Consider the following 18944-nt stretch of genomic DNA (forward strand, 5'->3'; position numbering starts at 1 on the left):
ATGTTTCCCACATTACAACAGTGACTACATTTAGCTGTAAGGTGCGTTTGGGACACCCTGAGGTTGTGAAAGGTGCTATAGAAATGCATGTTTTTCATTCCTGTTTGTACAGTTCTTCATGTTATTGACAGTGAGATGAATGGTGTGTTTCTCATTATGTTCGTGTCCAACAGGGTGATCAGAAGAACGACTGCTGGATCTTCTCTCTGGCCGTGCTCCTGAGCAGCACGTTTGTGTACAACAGCATGGGAACCATTGACCAGTATGCGGTGGAGAAACTCCAGTATCTTTTTATCTTGTTCTAACTTTCAGGAGAAACGTCATCATTCAGAAAGTGGCGAGAATGAGAAACTCACTAACATGTGGAGCGGTAGAGATAAAAAGTGTCAATGCATTTAAGGGAGAAACAAGATAAGAAGATGAGTGGGAAAGGCAAAGCTTAAAGCTCCACAGTGTGGGAGGCAATCTGAACTGTGGGTTACTCCTCAACTTTCGGACTGACCGACTCCCTGTGGATCAGGTCAGTAACATTCCTCCCCAGTGATGGAGTTAGGAGAGAGACTTAATAAATTTGGGCCAGCTAGTGGCTTGTGCCTATAACTGCATGACAACAATCGATGGCAAAAGTTAAAGGGAAATGTCAACCTCGTAATTTACAGTAAATGTCAAAGAGTGTCCTGACCTTGGGGCATTTGGAAGTTGGATTTGTGAATGAGAAGTATGCTACTTCACACAACTGCTACAGCACTGAAGGAGGCCATTCGTGGTTCTCCAAAGGAGCAAATCACCCAGTTCCACTCCCCACCTTCTCCACATAATCCTGCACATTCTTCCTTTTCAGATAACAGTATAATTGCCTTTTGAACCCTGGGCAATTGACCCTGCCTCCACCACACTCTCAGACAGTGCATTCCAGACCCTAACCACTCGATTGACCTTGTCTCCACCACACTCTCAGACAGTGCATTCCAGATCCTAACCACTCGATTGACCCTGTCTCCACCACACTCTCAGACAGTGCATTCCAGACCCGAACCACTCGATTGACCCTGTCTCCACCACACTCTCAGACAGTGCATTCCAGATCCTAACCACTCGATTGACCCAGTCTCCACCACACTCTCAGGCAGTGCATTCCAGATCCTAACCACTCTATTGACCCTGTCTCCCCCACACTCTCAGGCAGTGCATTCCAGATCCTAACCACTCGATTGACCCTGTCTCCACCACACTCTCAGACGTGCATTACAGATCCTAACCACTCGATTGGCCCTGTCTCCACCACACTCTCAGACAGTGCACTCCAGATCCTAACCACTCGATTGACCCTGTCTCCACCACACTCTCAGGCAGTGCATTCCAGACCCTAACTACTCGATTGACCCTGTCTCCACCACACTCTCAGACAGTGAGTTCCAGATCCTAACCACTCGATTGACCCTGTCTCCACCACACTCTCAGACAGTGAGTTCCAGATCCTAACCACTAGATTGGCCCTGTCTTCACCACACTCTCAGACAGTGCATTCCAGACCCTAACCACTCGATTGACCCTGTCTCCACCACACTCTCAGACAGTGCATTCCAGACCCTAACCACTCGATTGACCCTGTCTCCACCACACTCTCAGACAGTGCATTCCAGAACCTAACCACTCGATTGATCCTGTCTCCACCACACTCTCAGACAGTGAGTTCCAGATACTAACCACTCGATTGACCCTGTCTCCACCACACTCTCAGACGTGCATTACAGATCCTAACCACTCGATTGGCCCTGTCTCCACCACACTCTCAGACAGTGCATTCCAGATCCTAACCACTCGATTGACCCTGTCTCCACCACACTCTCAGGCAGTGCATTCCAGACCCTAACCACTCGATTGACCCTGTCTCCACCACACTCTCAGACAGTGCATTCCAGACCCGAACCACTCAATTGACCCTGTCTCCACCACACTCTCAGACAGTGCATTCCAGATCCTAACCACTCGATTGACCCTGCCTCCACCACACTCAGACAGTGCATTCCAGATCCTAACCACTCAATTGATCCTGTCTCCACCACACCCTCGGACAGTGCATTCCAGATCCTAACCTCTTGATTGACCCTGTCTCCACCACACTCTCAGGCAGTGCATTCCAGACCCTAACTACTCGATTGACCCTGTCTCCACCACACTCTCAGACAGTGCATTCCAGATCCTAACCTCTTGATTGACCCTGTCTCCACCACACTCTCAGGCAGTGCATTCCAGACCCTAACTACTCAATTGACCCTGTCTCCACCACACTCTTGGACAGTGAGTTCCAGATCCTAACCACTCGATTGACCTTGTCTCCACCACACTCTCAGACAGTGCATTCCAGATCCTAACCACTCGATTGACCCTGTCTCCACCACACTCTCAGACAGTGCATTCCAGACCCGAACCACTCGATTGACCCTGTCTCCACCACACTCTCAGGCAGTGCATTCCAGATCCTAACCACTCAATTGACCCTGTCTCGACCACACTCTCAGACGTGCATTACAGATCCTAACCACTCGATTGGCCCTGTCTCCACCACACTCTCAGACAGTGGACTCCAGATCCTAACCACTCGATTGACCCTGTCTCCACCACACTCTCAGACAGTGCATTCCAGACCCGAACCACTCGATTGACCCTGTCTCCACCACACTCTCAGACAGTGAGTTCCAGATCCTAACCACTCGATTGACCCTGTCTCCACCACACTCTCAGACGTGCATTACAGATCCTAACCACCCGATTGGCCCTGTCTCCACCACACTCTCAGACAGTGCATTCCAGATCCTATCCACTCGATTGACCCTGTCTCCACCACACTCTCAGACAGTGCATTCCAGACCCTAACCACTCGATTGACCCTGTCTCCACCACACTCTCAGACAGTGCATTCCAGACCCTAACCACTTGATTGACCCTGTCTCCACCACACTCTCAGACAGTGCATTCCAGACCCGAACCACTCGATTGACCCTGTCTCCACCACACTCTCAGACAGTGCATTCCAGATCCTAACCACTCGATTGACCCTGCCTCCACCACACTCAGACAGTGCATTCCAGATCCTAACCAATCGATTGATCCTGTCTCCACCACACCCTCGGACAGTGCATTCCAGATCCTAACCTCTTGATTGACCCTGTCTCCACCACACTCTCAGGCAGTGCATTCCAGACCCTAACTACTCGATTGACCCTGTCTCCACCACACTCTCAGACAGTGAGTTCCAGATCCTGACCACTCAATTGACCCTGTCTCCACCACACTCTTGGACAGTGAGTTCCAGATCCTAACCACTCGATTGACCCTGTCTCCACCACACTCTCAGGCAGTGCATTCCAGACCCTAACCACTCGATTGACCCTGTCTCCACCACACTCTCAGACAGTGAGTTCCAGATCCTAACCACTCGATTGGCCCTGTCTTCACCACACTCTCAGACAGTGCATTCCAGACCCTAATCACTCGATTGACCCTGTCTCCACCACACTCTCAGACAGTGCATTCTAGATCCTAACCACTCGATTGACCCTGTCTCCACCACACTCTCAGACAGTGCATTCCAGATCCTAACCACTCGACTGACCCTGTCTCCACCACACTCTCAGACAGTGCATTCCAGAACCTAACCACTCGATTGATCCTGTCTCCCCCACACTCCCAGACAGTGCATTCCAGATCCTAACTACTTGCTGCATGGAGAGGGTTTTTCTCATATCACTTTTTCTCCTTGCCCTAAAATTTTAATAATCCAATAGATGATGTAGTTTGTGGTTACAATCATGCAGTTCACCCCTTTTGATCATCTGGAATCTTTGTAGGTTCCTCCTTCGTGTTTGGTGTTTGTATATTTTGTTGCTCTAAGTTGACAGACATGGTGGTTCCTTTCTTTCCTCTTGATTTGTTTCTATGTTTCAGTATTTGGATCTCCCTTTAGCTCTACCTTGTGTCTGGTCAGTTTCTCCTGTTAGGCTGTAACTTCTGGGCTCCCCAGCATCAGATTGCGGGGGGTGTAGGAAAGATGCACTGGGGAATCCCTCTCGGAACTGCACTGGTAAGGGTTTGCACGGCAGTTGCCCAGAAGTGCAAACTTCCTCTGGGCAATTGCCCTACTCCTGGAACCATCCGAAAATGCGGTTTCAATCGCAAACCTTGGATGATTCCCAATAACCATAGTTACCCAAAAAAAAGTTAGAATTAAATCCTTTTCTAACATCAGGGTAGCTGTTGTAAAGACCCAGACTCCCCACCTGCTCCTTAATGTCCGACCCCCCTCAACCCCCTCTTGAATGTTGGACCCTGCCCCATTCCCTCCCGAATGTCCAGCCACCGCATCCCCTCCTGAATATCTGATCCCTCCCTAGCCCCCAGTCCTGCACAGGACTCGCCATAAGCCCCCAATCCCCCCAGGGGCTTCCCCCAACCCTGACTAACCACCCCCCATCATGGTATGCCCCCAGCCCCAAAACCCCCACGGGACTCCGCCCACAGAACCCCTCACCCAAGCCCCCAAGCTTCCCTGGGGGCCCGACTCTCACCCCCTACCCCTGAGGCACCGAGCTCCCCAACCCACAGGCCCAACCCGAAACCCCTACCCCCCACCCCTGAGGCACAACTAGACACTCACCCATTCCAAGTCCAACCCCACCCAAACCCCCATGCCTGACCCCCCCCCCTCAACCCCCAGAATGTCCGACCCTCCACCTCATCCTGATGTTTGACACCCCCAGCCTCCCCTGATGTCCGACCAGCTCAACCCCCTCCCGATGTCTGAAACCCCCCACCGAATTTCCCATGCCCCCAGCCCCCCCTCGAAGTTCGACATCTCCCAGCCCCCCCAACGCCCCGAACGTCCAACCCCCACCCCCTCCCAAGTGTCTGACTCCCCCACCCCCTCCTGATGTATGACACCCCCCCCAGAATGACCAACCATTCCCGATGTCCGAAAACGCACCCCACACAAATCCTATCCACTTACCTTGGCGGCTAGTGCTGTAAAAAAGAGGTCATGTCCTCCTTCAATTCAACGGTGCTGGGTTGCGATGCTGGACTTCAGAGACAGGCGCACTGCCTGGATCTTGCCCACCCAAAGTCGGAAGGTCAGGTGAGACAGGCGCCGAACCAATTTGGCGTAGGTAAGTGGGCACGGGGTGGCAATCTTTGTCTCTCAGCTGCTCTGTCGGCTCCACCTCCTCTTCAGTCAGTTCACCTGAATCTTCCCTTTCCCAACTGCAGACCTTTCACCCCCTGAAGCTCCACCAAGTTCCTCCCGATCAGATTTGTTCCACTTTCTGGAATTTGCTCCCTTGGAATAACAGGCGCCCGATCTCTGAGCCGACTTGTTATTTCAACAACAACTATTTGTCGGCAACCATCACCTACAGTGTTTTAAAGTAATTGTCTGGTGCAAAAGACTGTAGTCAGTCATTTCCTTAACAGAATGTAGTTTTATTTCCAATCTGACGGAGCTCATCAAGGTGAAGTCCAATGGAGGAGATGATGATGATGATGAAGAGCTAGACTTATTGAAGATCTCTCCGGCCTTTGTTTGGGCAGTGCGGGATTTCACCCTGGAACTGAAAATCGATGGTCAGGATGTCACGGCAGATGACTATTTAAACTATGGGCTTCAACTCAAAAAAGGTAATTGCACAACTACAAATATCCAATATCTTTCACCCATGTGAGACCATGTGTTAGACTTTATGCTATTGTGTTATCACCAGTACTTTCCACTCTGGGCCAAAACACTTCTAGAATGACACAGCTCAGGAAGAGACCAATCAGCCCATCATGCCTATGCTGCTTCTGTGACTGAGCTCTCCAACTAAGTTCCACTTCCTCTTTCCTATTTCCAGAGACCTGAAAATATCTCCACTTCAAATAGTTATCCAATTCCCTTTTGATCGAATCTGCATCCCTCAACCTTTTAGACACTGCATTCCAAAACATAAAAACTCATGGTGTAAAGAATATTCTCCTCATCTCCCCTCCAGTTCTGTTACTAATTACCCTAAGTCCGACCCATCTCCTGCACCTCTGCCCTCACACCTTTCTCTCCCTCCCAGAACCATGATAGGGTCCTCGTGGCCCTCACTTTTCACCCCACCAGCCTCCGACATTTCTGCCAACTCCAGCATGACGCCACCACCAAACACATCTTCCCTTCACCCCGCCTCCCCTCTGTCGGCATTCCGTAGGGACCGTTCCCTCCAGTACACCCATGTCCACTCCACCATCAGCTCAAATAACTCACCTCCCTCCCACGGCACCTTCCCATGCAATCGCAGAAGGTGCAACACCTGCCCCTTTACCACCTCCTTCCTCACCCTCCAAGGGCCCAAACACTCCTTTCAGGTGAAGCAGTGCTTCACTTGCACTTCCTTCAATTTAGTCTACTGCATTCGCTGCTCCCAATGCGGTTTCCTCTACATTGGAGAGACCAATCGCAGTCTGGGTGACCACTTTGCGGAACACCTTCCGTCTGTCCACAAGCATGACCCAGACCTCCCTGTCGCTTGCCATTTCAATACACCACCCTGCTCTCATGCCCACATGTCCGTCCTTGGCCTGCTGCAATGTCCCAGTGAAGCTCAACGCAAACTGGAGGAATCGCACCTCATCTTTTGCTTCGGCACTTTACAGCCTTCCGGACTTAACATTGAGTTCAACACCTTCAGACCATGAACTCTCTCCTCCATCCTCACCCCCTTTATATCCCCTTTTTTCAATATTCATTCTCAGTTCATAATTTTTAAATTTTTATTTTTATCCACATTTTTATTTCTATTTTTATTTAAATTCATTTTTATTCATTGTTTTATCCTATTTTCTATCATTTTCCCACCACCGTCCCCTCCCCCCACCCCACCCCCACTAGGGCCATCTGTCACTGGTTACATGTTGTTCTTTCCACAGTGCTTACCCTTGTCCTGCTATTATCACATTCTGCTTTCTTACCTTAATGCCACTATCAGCACCTCCTTTAGCCAGTATCGTTAATCATTAACACCCCTTTGCCCTTTTGTCCATGACATCTCTGGCAATTTCTCCTTTGCCCCCACCTATCACTGGCCTTCTGTCCAGCTTCACCTGCTCCTCCCACTTAAACAGTAAAAATGTCATTACATTTTACTTCTCTTTAGCTCTGAAGTGGAGTCATAAGGACTCGAAACGCTAACTCTGTTTTTTTTCTCCACAGATGCTGTTGGACCTGCTGAGTTTTTCTCGCATTTTCTGTTTTTGTTTCAGATTTCCAGCATCCGCAGCATTTTGCTTTTGCCTTATATTTGTGTTCTCTGGTCACTGAGCCTCTTGCCAGTGTCTCTTTACTCGATCAAAATCCCCTCATTGTTTTATTAAATTTCCCCATTGCTTTATGTGCTCTAAGGAGATCAATTCCAGCTTCTCCAGTCTCTCCAGGTAACTGAAGTCCCACATCTCTGGTACCATTCTAGTAAATCTACTCAGCATCCTCTCTAACTCTCGACTGCCTAACAGGACTCCTATTGGACTTGGAGCGGGTGCAGCTCAGATTCACCGGAATGATACCAGGGCTAAAAGGGCTGAATATTGAGGACAGGTCACATAAACTTGCCCCGTATTCCTGTGCATTTAGAAAGTTGAGTGGAGATCTAGCTGAGGTCTTCAAAGTGATAAAGGGATTCAGTCGGATATATAGAGAGAAACTATTTCCTCTGCTGGAGGAATCCAGAGCAGAGATTATCAACAATCTTAAAGTGAGAGTCAGTTATTCAGGAGTGAGCTCAGAAGGCAGTTTTTTATACAAAGGGTGGTGAAAATGACTAACTCTCCTCAAAAATTAAGGGTAAATTTAAATTTTCCAAGATTGAGACGGATGGAATGTTGTTGGTATCAAGGGATTTTTAAAAAAAAATTCATTCATGGAATGTGAGTGTCACTGGCTAGGCCAACATTTATTACCCATCCCTTGTTCATAAGGGCATTTCAGAGTCAACCACATTGCTGTGGGTCTGGAGCCACATGTAGGCCAGACCGGGTAATGACAGCAGATTTCCTTCCCTAAAGGACATTAGTGACCTTAGTGGGTTTTTAAAATAACAAAAAAGACAATGGTTTTACACTCATCATCAGACTTTTATCAAATTCACATTTCACCACCTGTCATGAGATTTGAACTCCTGTCTCTGAAGTATTACCCTGGGTCTCTGGAATATTACTGCAGTGACACCACTCTGCCACCCTCTCCCCTTAGATGTGGCTATGAAATAAAGAGGAGGAAATAGATTTAAAGTACTCCAGGGCTTTTAATTCATGTTATTCTGAACTCTCGTACTGGCAGCCAAAGTGGATTTGGTTTTGTTTTCTCTTTCTACCGAATTCAGGTATCTCGAGAAAAGTGATGGAATACAACCAGCCCCGTGAGTGCATCAGGAACTATTTCAGGTCTCGCAAATGTTTTGTTTTTGTTCAGCCAACGGCCAGTTCGAATCTAAACCAGATGGAAAAGCTCCCGGAAAGTCAGCTTAACCCCAAATTTGTTGACATGTGCCATGAGTTCTGCCAGTACATCCACCTTGAATCGCAGCCTAAGACAATCAAAGGTGGTCACAGGATCAATGGTAGAAGTAAGTGCATCACAATTGGACAAGTATGTGTGTCAGCTCATTGAAGTGTTGATGGCTGTTGTTATATACAACAAACTCTGTAATGGCTCTGACGCTGAAGTGCTGAATCTAACCAGGTCTCTCTTTTCTCCTGTCTATGTTTGCTGCTCATCGAGATGAGGGATGTTAGTAGTGAGAAAAGAGACACTTTCCAATTCAGGCACTCAGTTTCCCACCTGAGTGTTCACATCGAACACTTCCAGGTCACCAATAAATGAACTGAGGCTCCTTCATTGATGTGTTTCAGTCCAAACCTCATAATGTTGACTCTTATTACACACTGTGGCAATTTCCAGTTTTACATCCTGAGTCTAGCTTTAGTCTCTGAATAACATTAGCAATTTAATGGCAGTCAGTGCTGGATTGGAGTTGGTGTTCTTGAGAGTGCCAACCTCACTAAGAGGATTTGATCCTCCATATTTACAAATGTTCTGTAATGAACTGTTTGTCCTGTCCTTTGTTGCAGAGTTGGCAATCTTAGCTAAAACCTACGTTGAAACTATTGCCAGTGGGATGGTACCTTGCATAGAGGATGCTGTTAGCAGCATGGCTAAGATTGAAAATACAGCTGCCCTCAAAGATGGCCTCGCTCACTACAAACAACAGATGGACCTGATGGTGAAGATACCAACTGAAACTGAAGAGCTGGCAAAGATGCACACACAGTGTCAGAAAGAGGCCTTTGACCTCTTCATGAGGAGGTCCTTCAATGACCAAGATCAGGCTTATTACAAGCAGATGGTGGTGAGGGTCTAAACCACGTTTCAAAAATAAAATGAGGACATTAAAATAAGCATGGAATTGGAATGGCCATTTTAAAGACCTGGCCTCTTCCACAGACCTTGTGCAAACAACTTCAGCATGGACTCTTACGTTGACCTTTTCATCTCACGATCAAAACGCTCCCTGATTCCCTAAAGTTGATCAAATAGTCATTCATCCTTACATTTTGCACTGCTCAGGCCTGACTTGTTGTTTTTCTAGACAATCTTTACCCCGACTGACATTCCCCTCACACCACACCCCACCCCCACCACCCCCCTGCCGAAATGCCCTCCCCTCCCCATTGCCCCAACACCATCCCCACACACAAACAGCACACGATTGTCTATCCTTGGGGTTAGGGTGCAGTCACATAATGATTATGGCCGGGATGTTCCACCCTATCGAAAGTCAATGGGCTTTTGCCTGGCCTGCCACACCCCCCACGGAGATTCCTGCTCTGGCAGGGCCAGGAAATCCTGCCCCATGTTACTGGACTAGTAAATCATAAATCAAAGTATTGAGTATAGGAGTTGGGATGTTATGGTGAGGTTGCATAGGACATTGGTGAGGCCAACTTTGGAGTATTGTGTGTAGTTCTGGTCGTCTAACTACAGGAAGGATATCAGTAAGATTGAGAGAGTGCAGAGAAGATTTACTAGGATGTTGCCGGGTCTTAAGGAGTTGAGTTACAGGGAACGATTAAACAGGTTAAGACTACCTTGGAGCGTAGAAGAATGAGGGGAGATTTGATAGAAGTTTACAAAATTATGAGGGGTATAGACAGAGTAAATGCAAGTAGGCTCTTTCCACTTAGAATAGGAGAGATAAACACGAGAGGACATGGCTTTAGGGTGAAAGGGGAAAGGTTTAGGGGGAACATTAGGGGGAACTTCTTCACTCAGAGAGTGGTGAGAGTGTGGAACGAGCTACCATCTGACGTGGTAAATGCAGGCTCACTCTTAAGTTTTAAGAATAAATTGGATAGATACATGGATGGGAGAGGTCTGTAAGATTATGGACGAGCTGCAGGTCAATGAGACTAATGGAATAATATTTTGGCACAGACTAGAAGGGCCGAATTGCCTGTTTTCTGTGCTGTAGTGTTCTATGGTTCTATGGTTCTAGTAATCCAGAGGCCTGTGGTAATGATCTGGAGAGTTAAGTTCAAATCGCACCATGGCAGCGGGCGGGGGGGGGGGGATTTAAATTCAATTCACTGGAGAAATCTGACATTTTTCTCTTAAAAAATAACTAGTATCAGTAATGGTGACCATGTCGCAAGGGGGGTGCAAATGGCACAACTAAAGAAATAAAAGATGTGTCGGAGGAGGTGTTCATCTCGCGCCCCCGTCTCCCCAACACCATTTTCCCCTGGCTCTGCACTTAGTTAACCTGCCATTTGTCTAACTTCTTCCAGTTCTGATGAAAGTTCATTAACCTGACATATTTACATCATGTAACCAGCCATCCTATTCCTAACCCAAAATTAATCCACCTTGTCAGCTTCCACCAAATTTAATTCCAGACCTGCATTTACAATTGGTTTCTGCTTTGCAAATTTCCACCTGTTTTTCCACGGGTTTATCTATCACCAACGTAGTGATTTGTACATTATATTTTGTAAACTAGCACGGCCAACAGCTGAGATGATTCCATAGCTGGCCTAACTACCTCCTGCTTTCCTTTCAAACAGGTTACAGAGTATCACCTTCTCCATTTGTAATTGGTCTATTCGTTGATTGCACTTGCCTCTCTCCTCTCCTTCCCCCCCAACCCACCCATGACCAATATATGCTTATTTTGTTCATGTTGAATATGTTTAATGTCTGATTATGCTATATTGTTCTCGCTAGAGATGTTTACTGCCCTGCAATGTATTTCTCAGCATCCACTGTTTTTAACAATGTTCTGAGTATTTTCAGGCTAACTTGACACAGCCAATCAGATACTTGCTCCAATGTTGTCACCAGGCCTGGTTACACGATCTGGATTTTCTGTCATTGTCAGGCCGATGTGCAAACACATTATTTGGAGCTTTGTGGCAAGAATGAAGCTGCTTCCATGGAGGCGTGCACCAACCTGCTGGAGATCCTGTCCTCCAAGATAGAGGAGAAAATGCGAGAGGGACTTTATGCTCAGTCCGGTGGCTATCGACTGTATGAAGAGGATCGCCAGAAGATGATTCTGAAATTCCACTCCACCCCTGGAAAGGGGAATAAGGTAAATATTTCTCACCCATTTGGCCAAGCTTTCAGCAGGGAATCGATTGCAATTTTACGCGAAACGAAACCCTCCCCAAATTACCTTCATCGTGTCTCCATCGTGCCTCTCCTCAGCAATAAACCAGTGAGCACTCCTGCCCCAACATGTAGATCAGATTTAATTCTCAGTAATAAGTCAGTGAGCACTCCTGCGCCAACATGTCTTTTTGTCAGTGTTAAAGCAGTGTGAAGTCCTGCCTAAATGTATTTGCCTTCTCGCTATTTCTTTAATTGTATTTTAAATCCCCCACTCCCACAGGCCGAAGACGCCTTGAACAAGTTCATAAAACGCAAAACTCCGGAAGCTGACTCCGTGCTACAGGCTGACAAGAAGCTGACAGACAAGGATAGGGAACTGGCAGGTAAGCTAGTTCCAGTAACTTTGTTGGTGGAAGGAAGAAAAGGCTTAAGTGGAAAGGCTTAAGTGGAAAGGAATTTAATGCGCAGGAGCTGCAGCTGTACAAGAGAGAGTTGGAAAGGCAGTAGAGTTAATGACAATGTGAAGATTAGCAATGCTTGAAGTGCACAACAGCTTAACACAGAATGAGAAGGTAAAAAATGTAGGTACATAAGAAATAGGAGCAGGAGTAGGCCATTCAGCCCCTCGACTCTGCTCCACCATTCAATAGGATCACAGCTGATCTGATTGTGGCCTTAACACCACTTTCCTCCCTGTCCTCCAAAACCCTTGACTATCTTGTCAGTCAAAAATTTGTCTGACTCAGCCTTGAATATATTCAGTGATGCAGCCCCCACTGCTTTCTGGGGAAGAGAATTCCTAAGATTAATGAACATCAGAGTGAAGAAATTCCTTCTCTTCTCTACCTTAAATGGGATTAAAAACTGTGTCCCCTAGTTTTAGATTCCTGCATGAGGGGAAACATCTTCTCAGCATCTACCCTACCAATCTCCCCCCTCAGAAACATTTTATTTCAATAAGATCACTTCTCATGCTTCTTAACTGCAATGCGTATAGACCCAACCTGGTCTACCTTTCCTCATAAGACAACTCCTTTGTCCCAGGAATCAGTCTAGTGGACCTTCTCTGAACTGCTTCCATTGCAAGTATATCTCTTTTTAAGTAAGGAGAACAAAACTGTACACAGTACTCTAGATGCAGTTGCACCAATACCCTGTACAGTTATAGCAAAACTTCCCTACATTTGCCTTCCTAATTACTTGCTGGACCTGCATGTTAAATTTTTGTGATTCATACACAAGGACACCCAGATCCCTCTGTACTGCAGCATTCTGCAGTCTCTCTCCATTCAAATAATATTCTGTTTTCCTATTCTTCCTGCCAAAGCAGATAGTCTCACATTTTCCACATTATACTCCATCGGCCAAGTTTTTGCCCATTGACTGAACTTACCTATATCCCAGACTCTTTGTGTCCTCCTCACAACTTGCTTTTGAATCTACAAAACAGTTAGTCCCTTTATCCAAGTTATTAATGTAGATTGTACATAGTAACTGGGTTAATATTTCAGTTATGAACCCTTCATCAGAATCATCTTAACCGTAGAGAGTATCAGAGCTGAACCCAGTCATGTTCACCTTCATCATTTACACACATGCACTTTACAGGAGGGAGCATTAGACAGTGATGTGGAAGTTATCTCCTTCTTTGGTTCATTGTCCAGGTTATTTATTCTTTAAACAGCCTGGGACATTGTTAAAGACACTACATAAATGTGTGCAGTACTCGTAATAATACGAGTAGCATTGCATTAGTTACATCTAGTACCAGCAGCATCAGTAGTAGCAGCCATAGCAGCAATGCAGTAGTAGTTGTAGCATTCACAATAATCAGTAGCTTTAGCAGTAGCAATACCAGCAGTAACAGTAATGGCGGGGTCTATCCCAATGGTAGGAGCAACAGCAGGAGCAGCAGTAATAGCAGTAGGATCATAGGATCATAGAGCCCAGGGATGAGAGGATTGTCCAATGATGAGAGGTTGAATAGAGTGAGCCTATATTCTGGAGTTTAGAAGAATGAGAGGCAATCTCATTGAAACACGTAAGATTCTGAAGAAGGGTAGATTCTGAGAGGCTGTTTCACCTGGTGGGAGAATCTCAAATGAGGGAGCAACTAAAGGATTGATAATTTAAGACTGAAATGAGGAGAAAGTTCTTTATTCGGAGCATTATGAATCTCTGAGGCTATGGATGCTCAGTCATTGAGTATCTTCAAGGCTGAGATGGACTCTAGGGATATCAAGGAATATGGGGCTTGGGCAGGAAAGTATAACTGAGATCACCAATCAGCCATTGCAGGCTCAGGGGGCCTAATGGGGGCTACCCCAGCTCCTATTGCTTATGTGTTTGTTTCTCCGTGTGTACATGTATCTGTGTGTGTGTTTGTATTGTGTGTGTCTGTGTGTGTGTCTGTGCATGTGCATTTTTCAAAATTCATTCATGGGATGTGGGCTTCGCTACCTGGGCCAGCATTTATTGCCCATCCCTTACTGCCCTTGAGAAGGTGGTGGTGAGCTGCCTTCTTGAACCGCTGTAGTCCATGCAGTGCAGGTACACCCACAGTGCTGTTAGTAAGGGAGTTCCAGGATTTTGACCCAATGACAGTGAAGGAATGGCGATATATTTCCAAGTCAGGTTGGTGAGTAGCTTAGAGGGGAATTTCCAGGTGGTGGAGTTCCCATCTATCTGTTGCCTTTGTCCTTATAGATGGTAGTGGTTGTAGGTTCAGAAGGTGCTGTCTAAGAAGCCTTGGTGAACTCCTGCAGTGTATCTTGTGGATAGTACACACTGATGCTACTGTGCGTTGGTGGTGGAGGGAGTGAATGTGGATGTGGTGTCAGTCAAGCGAGCTTCTTTGTCCTGGATGATGTTGAGCTTCTTGAGTGTTGTGGGAGCTGCACTCATCCAGGCAAGTGGGGAGTATTCCATCATATTCCTGACTTGTACCTTGTAGATGTCTGTATATTACCAAAAAATGTCAATCTGGCTTCACAATTCCTTGGTGGGGTCTTGTTTGCTTTGGCATTGTTTATGGTGGTATAGTGGTATTGTCACTGGACTGGTAAGGTAATCCGGAGAACCAGGGTAATGCTCTGGGGACCTGGATTTGAATCCCACCACAGCAGAAGGTGCAGTTTGAATTCATCTGGAATTAAAAGTCTAATGATGACTGTGAAACCTTTGTCGATGGTCACAAAAACCCATCTGGTTCACTAATGTCCTTTAGGGAAGGAGATCTGCCATCCCCACCCGGTCTGGTCTACATGTGACTCCAGACCCACAGCAATGTGGTTGACTCTTAAAAATGCCCTCTGTATAAGGGCAATAAACGCTGGCCTAGCCAACAAAGTTCACACCCCACAAATGAATTTTTAAAAAACCTTGGAAGGTGTCCTTGCACTTTAAAACAGTTTTCTCTATCTCATTTCCAATTTCAGACATCAGATGACCTATGGTGGCCATCATTATTGTCTTTTAAAAAGGATCCCCTTTAAACAGTCCAGTATGTTTTTGGTTAGCTGGTGATATTACCGGCTGATATCACTCAAGTGATATCGAGTGACTTTACATTAGTCACAATTTTCCAACATTGTGGCACCGTGTAAGTGTGCGTGTGTGTATGTTTGTGTGCCCTGTGTATGTATGAATGTATGTATTTGTATGTGTGTGTGTACGTGCATCTGTGCGTGTGTGTATACCTGTGTGTGTGTACCTATGTGTATATATGTGTGTGTGTATATTTGTGTATGTGTGTGTGTACATATGTGTTTGTGTCTGCGTATGTGTGTGTCTGTATCTGTGTGTGTGCGTATCTATGTGTTTGTGTGTGTGTGTGTGTGTTTATGTGTGTGTGTTTGTGTGTGTGTGTGTCTATGTGTGTGTGTGTGTGTGTGTGTGTGTTTATGTGTGTGTGTTTGTGTGTGTGTGTGTCTGTGTGTGTCTATGTGTGTGTGTGTATCTGTGTGTGTGTATATGTGTGTGCGTATCTGTGTATGTGTGTATCTGTGTGTGTGTGTATCTGTGTGTTTGTGTGCGTGTGTGCAAAAGCAGGACAATGGCACGAGATGATAATGCTCAGTTGGAGAGCCGGTGCAGACACGATGGACTGAATGGCCTCATTCTGTGCCATTAAGATTCAGTGATTCTGCAGGTTCTGGTGGGAAAAGGAACTTTTTATTAGCCGGCTGCAATGGCAGCTTCTCATGCCATATCATCCCAATCCTGCCTAATTATTCATGCATTCCCGGGAAACATGCCGTTTCGATGCTGAGCAGGCTCCGATTTGCTGCCATGCCACCACCTCGCCACTTCGTCACGCCGGACGCCACATTTAAAGTTCAGTCGCGCGCACACCTCTCAGTGCTTCCAGCCCAGGACTGCTGCACAGAAGACATGGCCCCGAAAGGCAAGAATACTGCTGTCCCCAGGTTTAGTGACGCGCCCCTCGAGCACCTTTTGTACACTATGGAGGCTCACTGTGATGTCCTCTAACCCCACTCTGGCCACAGGAGGGGCAGCAACATTACCACTCAGGCTTGGGAGGCGATAGCAGTGATGGTCAGTGCCAATGATGCACAGAAGAGGTTGGCTATCCAATGCAGATAGAGGGTGAATGGTCTCATCCTTGCCGCCAGGATATGGCAACCATCTCATCACTCTAAACTCACAAACTCAAGCCCTTCACATTCACTGGCATCTCACTCACTGCCAGCTCAAGGGACATCACTGCTCAGTCTCTCACAAACACCCTCACATGTCCATTTGGCCTCCTCTGCTCTGGAGACTGCCTCCTCAGCCCTCATCATCTTGAGGCCACTTTCAATCAACAAGATCAAGTTGTGCCCCCCACACACCCTGGGATACTCCCTTCCCCAGTGCCCTCGCCCTGCAGCCTCTTCCCTTGCCTGAGCCCACTTCTCCCCCTTCCCCAAACAAGCCCTAGCCCTGCAGCCATTGAAAAGTCATCCACATATGGCTGATGTGGTTAGTCGAGACCTGCCTGTGAGCCCCCTAAAAGTGATGTGGCTCTGTCTGTGAAGCCTGGCACTGATGACTGCCCGTGCTGCCCGAAACAAGATAGGCAAACAAAGCTTGAAGTCGCGAGTGAAGTGCAGCCCCCAGGTGCCCGTCGCTTATGTACAGTTGTGAAACACATCGGCGTGATGTGCTTGGCTGATCCAGCGTGGTGTGGGGTTGGGGGTGATTCCGGCGAGCTGGGCTTATAACAATATACAGATATCTTACAATGCAGTTCCCGACATCCGACAGCGGGAAACATGGCCCACCATTGACGGGTGGAGCGGTGGGTTGCAAACTGGTTTCACAATGGCGGGAAACTGATTTTTGACCTTCTCGCCGTCTTGTCCACTCACGCTGCCAAACCCGCCCGTTGCCAATGGGCACAGAAAATTCCGCCCATCATCTTTACATCTACCCTCCCCTTTCATAACATTAAAGGCCTTGATCAGGTCTCCCTCTCTGTCATCTCTTTCCCAGAGAAATGAGCCCCAGCCTTGTTACTCTCCAGTGAGGACACAACTGAGCTCAGCTCTGCTGTTCCCGAGTCGCCAGTTGCTGCCTTCAGAAGAAGAGATGAGGAAATTGAGGCTGAGGGACGTCTGAAAGAAAGTCACATTATGAGTGTGTTTGACTGTGTTGCTGCTCTGCTTACTGTGCCAGAGTGTACACTGCATCAACACACGGGAATCTCCCAGTCTGAGCTGTGCTGCCTTAGGAGCTGGAGTGAAATCTCCTTTACAATTCTTAATGCATTGAGAACTGTTGTACTTTCCAGATTATTTATTCATGAGGAAACTCTGGCACCAGAGTGTGGAATATTTAATTTCCTTTTTTTCCTCCATCCCCTCCCGTGTCACACATCAGTTCCTAGTCGATGGGACTCATTGGGGAATTGTTCCTACCAGGCAAAGAAAGTGAAAATTCTGGCAATGTCTGGAAGTCCATTCAGTATGTGTGATGGGGAAAGACAAGTGAATGATGTTTTAAATGTGTATCCGTTGATCAGAACCCACGAGGGGGTTTCTGGACCTGAAACACCTTTTCCATTTCAGATTTATTTCATTGTTGGTTTTATTTTTATAATCTCATTCTCGTCAGGTCTCTGCTGAGACACCAATGAATTCTGAAATGCAGCCTAGAAATGCAAGGAATGAAGCTCAGAACTGAGATGAAGCTGTCGTGTTCAAATAAGCGACCAGCAGCAAACTATCTCCTAAACTCCTCACTACTCACATTGACAATGTTGCTGACCCTTTTTACCCCACCCTTGGAAGGGGTTTTGCAAATTGTGGGCTGCCCGCCTGCCTGTTTTGCCAGTGCGACGAGGACGAAATCGCACGGGCGGCAAATGTAAAATCGGGTTCCATTGGGTTTTGAATGGCCTTAAGTGGCCTTTTAATTGATGGCGGGCGCAGCTCCGACAGCTGCGCGTGCCCGCCGACCTGGAGATTGCGCGTGTGCAGGATGACATCGGGACGCGTGGCGTAAAATTCTGCCCCTGATAAACAACGTGGTGGGTGTTTGAATCCCAGATATTGTAAAACCCTTTTGTGATGCATTAAACTGGGAACAGGATTTATTTTTACATTGAGGCTCCAGTTCCAGCTTTTGCTCATTTTCTTATTTCTATCCCCACACAATCCCACAGAGCTGAGGAGGGTGGGTGTAATGTTTGATATTTCCAGAAGCTGTGACCTCCCTCTGTGGAAGTCCCAGTGTTTTCTGCTGTTGTCAGATTCTCATTTCCTCCCCTCAGGGCGGCCCTTTTTCATGTTGGAAAACAAATCAAAAACGGTCAAATTGAGGAGAGAATTTTCACCGATCCCCAGTGAGTCTATCCCCTGATCCCCAGTGAGTCTCTCCCCCCCGATCCCCTGTGAGTCTCTCCCCCGACCCCCAGCGAGTCTCTCCCCCGATCCCCAGCGAGTCTCTCCCCCGATCCCCAGCGAGTCTCTCCCCCGATCCCCAGCGAGTCTCTCCCCCGATCCCCAGCGAGTCTCTCCCCCGATCCCCAGCGAGTCTCTCCCCCGATCCCCAGCGAGTCTCTCCCCCGATCCCCAGCGAGTCTCTCCCCCGATCCCCAGCGAGTCTCTCCCCCGATCCCCAGCGAGTCTCTCCCCCGATCCCCAGCGAGTCTCTCCCCCGATCCCCAGCGAGTCTCTCCCCCGATCCCCAGCGAGTCTCTCCCCCGATACCCAGCGAGTCACTCCCCCGATCCCCAGCGAGTCTCTCCCCCGATCCC

General features: G+C 47.5%; 1 protein-coding gene across 2 annotated transcripts in view; it reads left to right on the forward strand.

The window, feature by feature from the left end:
• The window catches only part of LOC144695590 (guanylate-binding protein 1-like), a 30518-nt gene extending 12229 nt beyond the window's left edge, over positions 1-18289 (forward strand). The window contains exons 4-10 of one of the 2 annotated variants that reach the window (XM_078566483.1): positions 174-283; positions 5477-5673; positions 8397-8639; positions 9145-9422; positions 11451-11663; positions 11964-12066; positions 17801-18289. In XM_078566483.1, coding sequence (XP_078422609.1) covers positions 174-283; positions 5477-5673; positions 8397-8639; positions 9145-9422; positions 11451-11663; positions 11964-12066; positions 17801-17811 — 1155 coding nt within the window. In that variant the 3' untranslated portion in view covers positions 17812-18289. Of the gene's footprint in view, positions 1-173; positions 284-5476; positions 5674-8396; positions 8640-9144; positions 9423-11450; positions 11664-11963; positions 12245-17800 lie in introns of those variants that run through there. The other variant, XM_078566485.1, reaches the window with a different exon arrangement.
• Positions 18290-18944: the final 655 nt, after the last annotated feature.

Source organism: Cetorhinus maximus, chromosome 21, assembly GCF_964194155.1.
Source record: "Cetorhinus maximus chromosome 21, sCetMax3.hap1.1, whole genome shotgun sequence".
Lineage (NCBI taxonomy): Eukaryota > Metazoa > Chordata > Chondrichthyes > Lamniformes > Cetorhinidae > Cetorhinus > Cetorhinus maximus.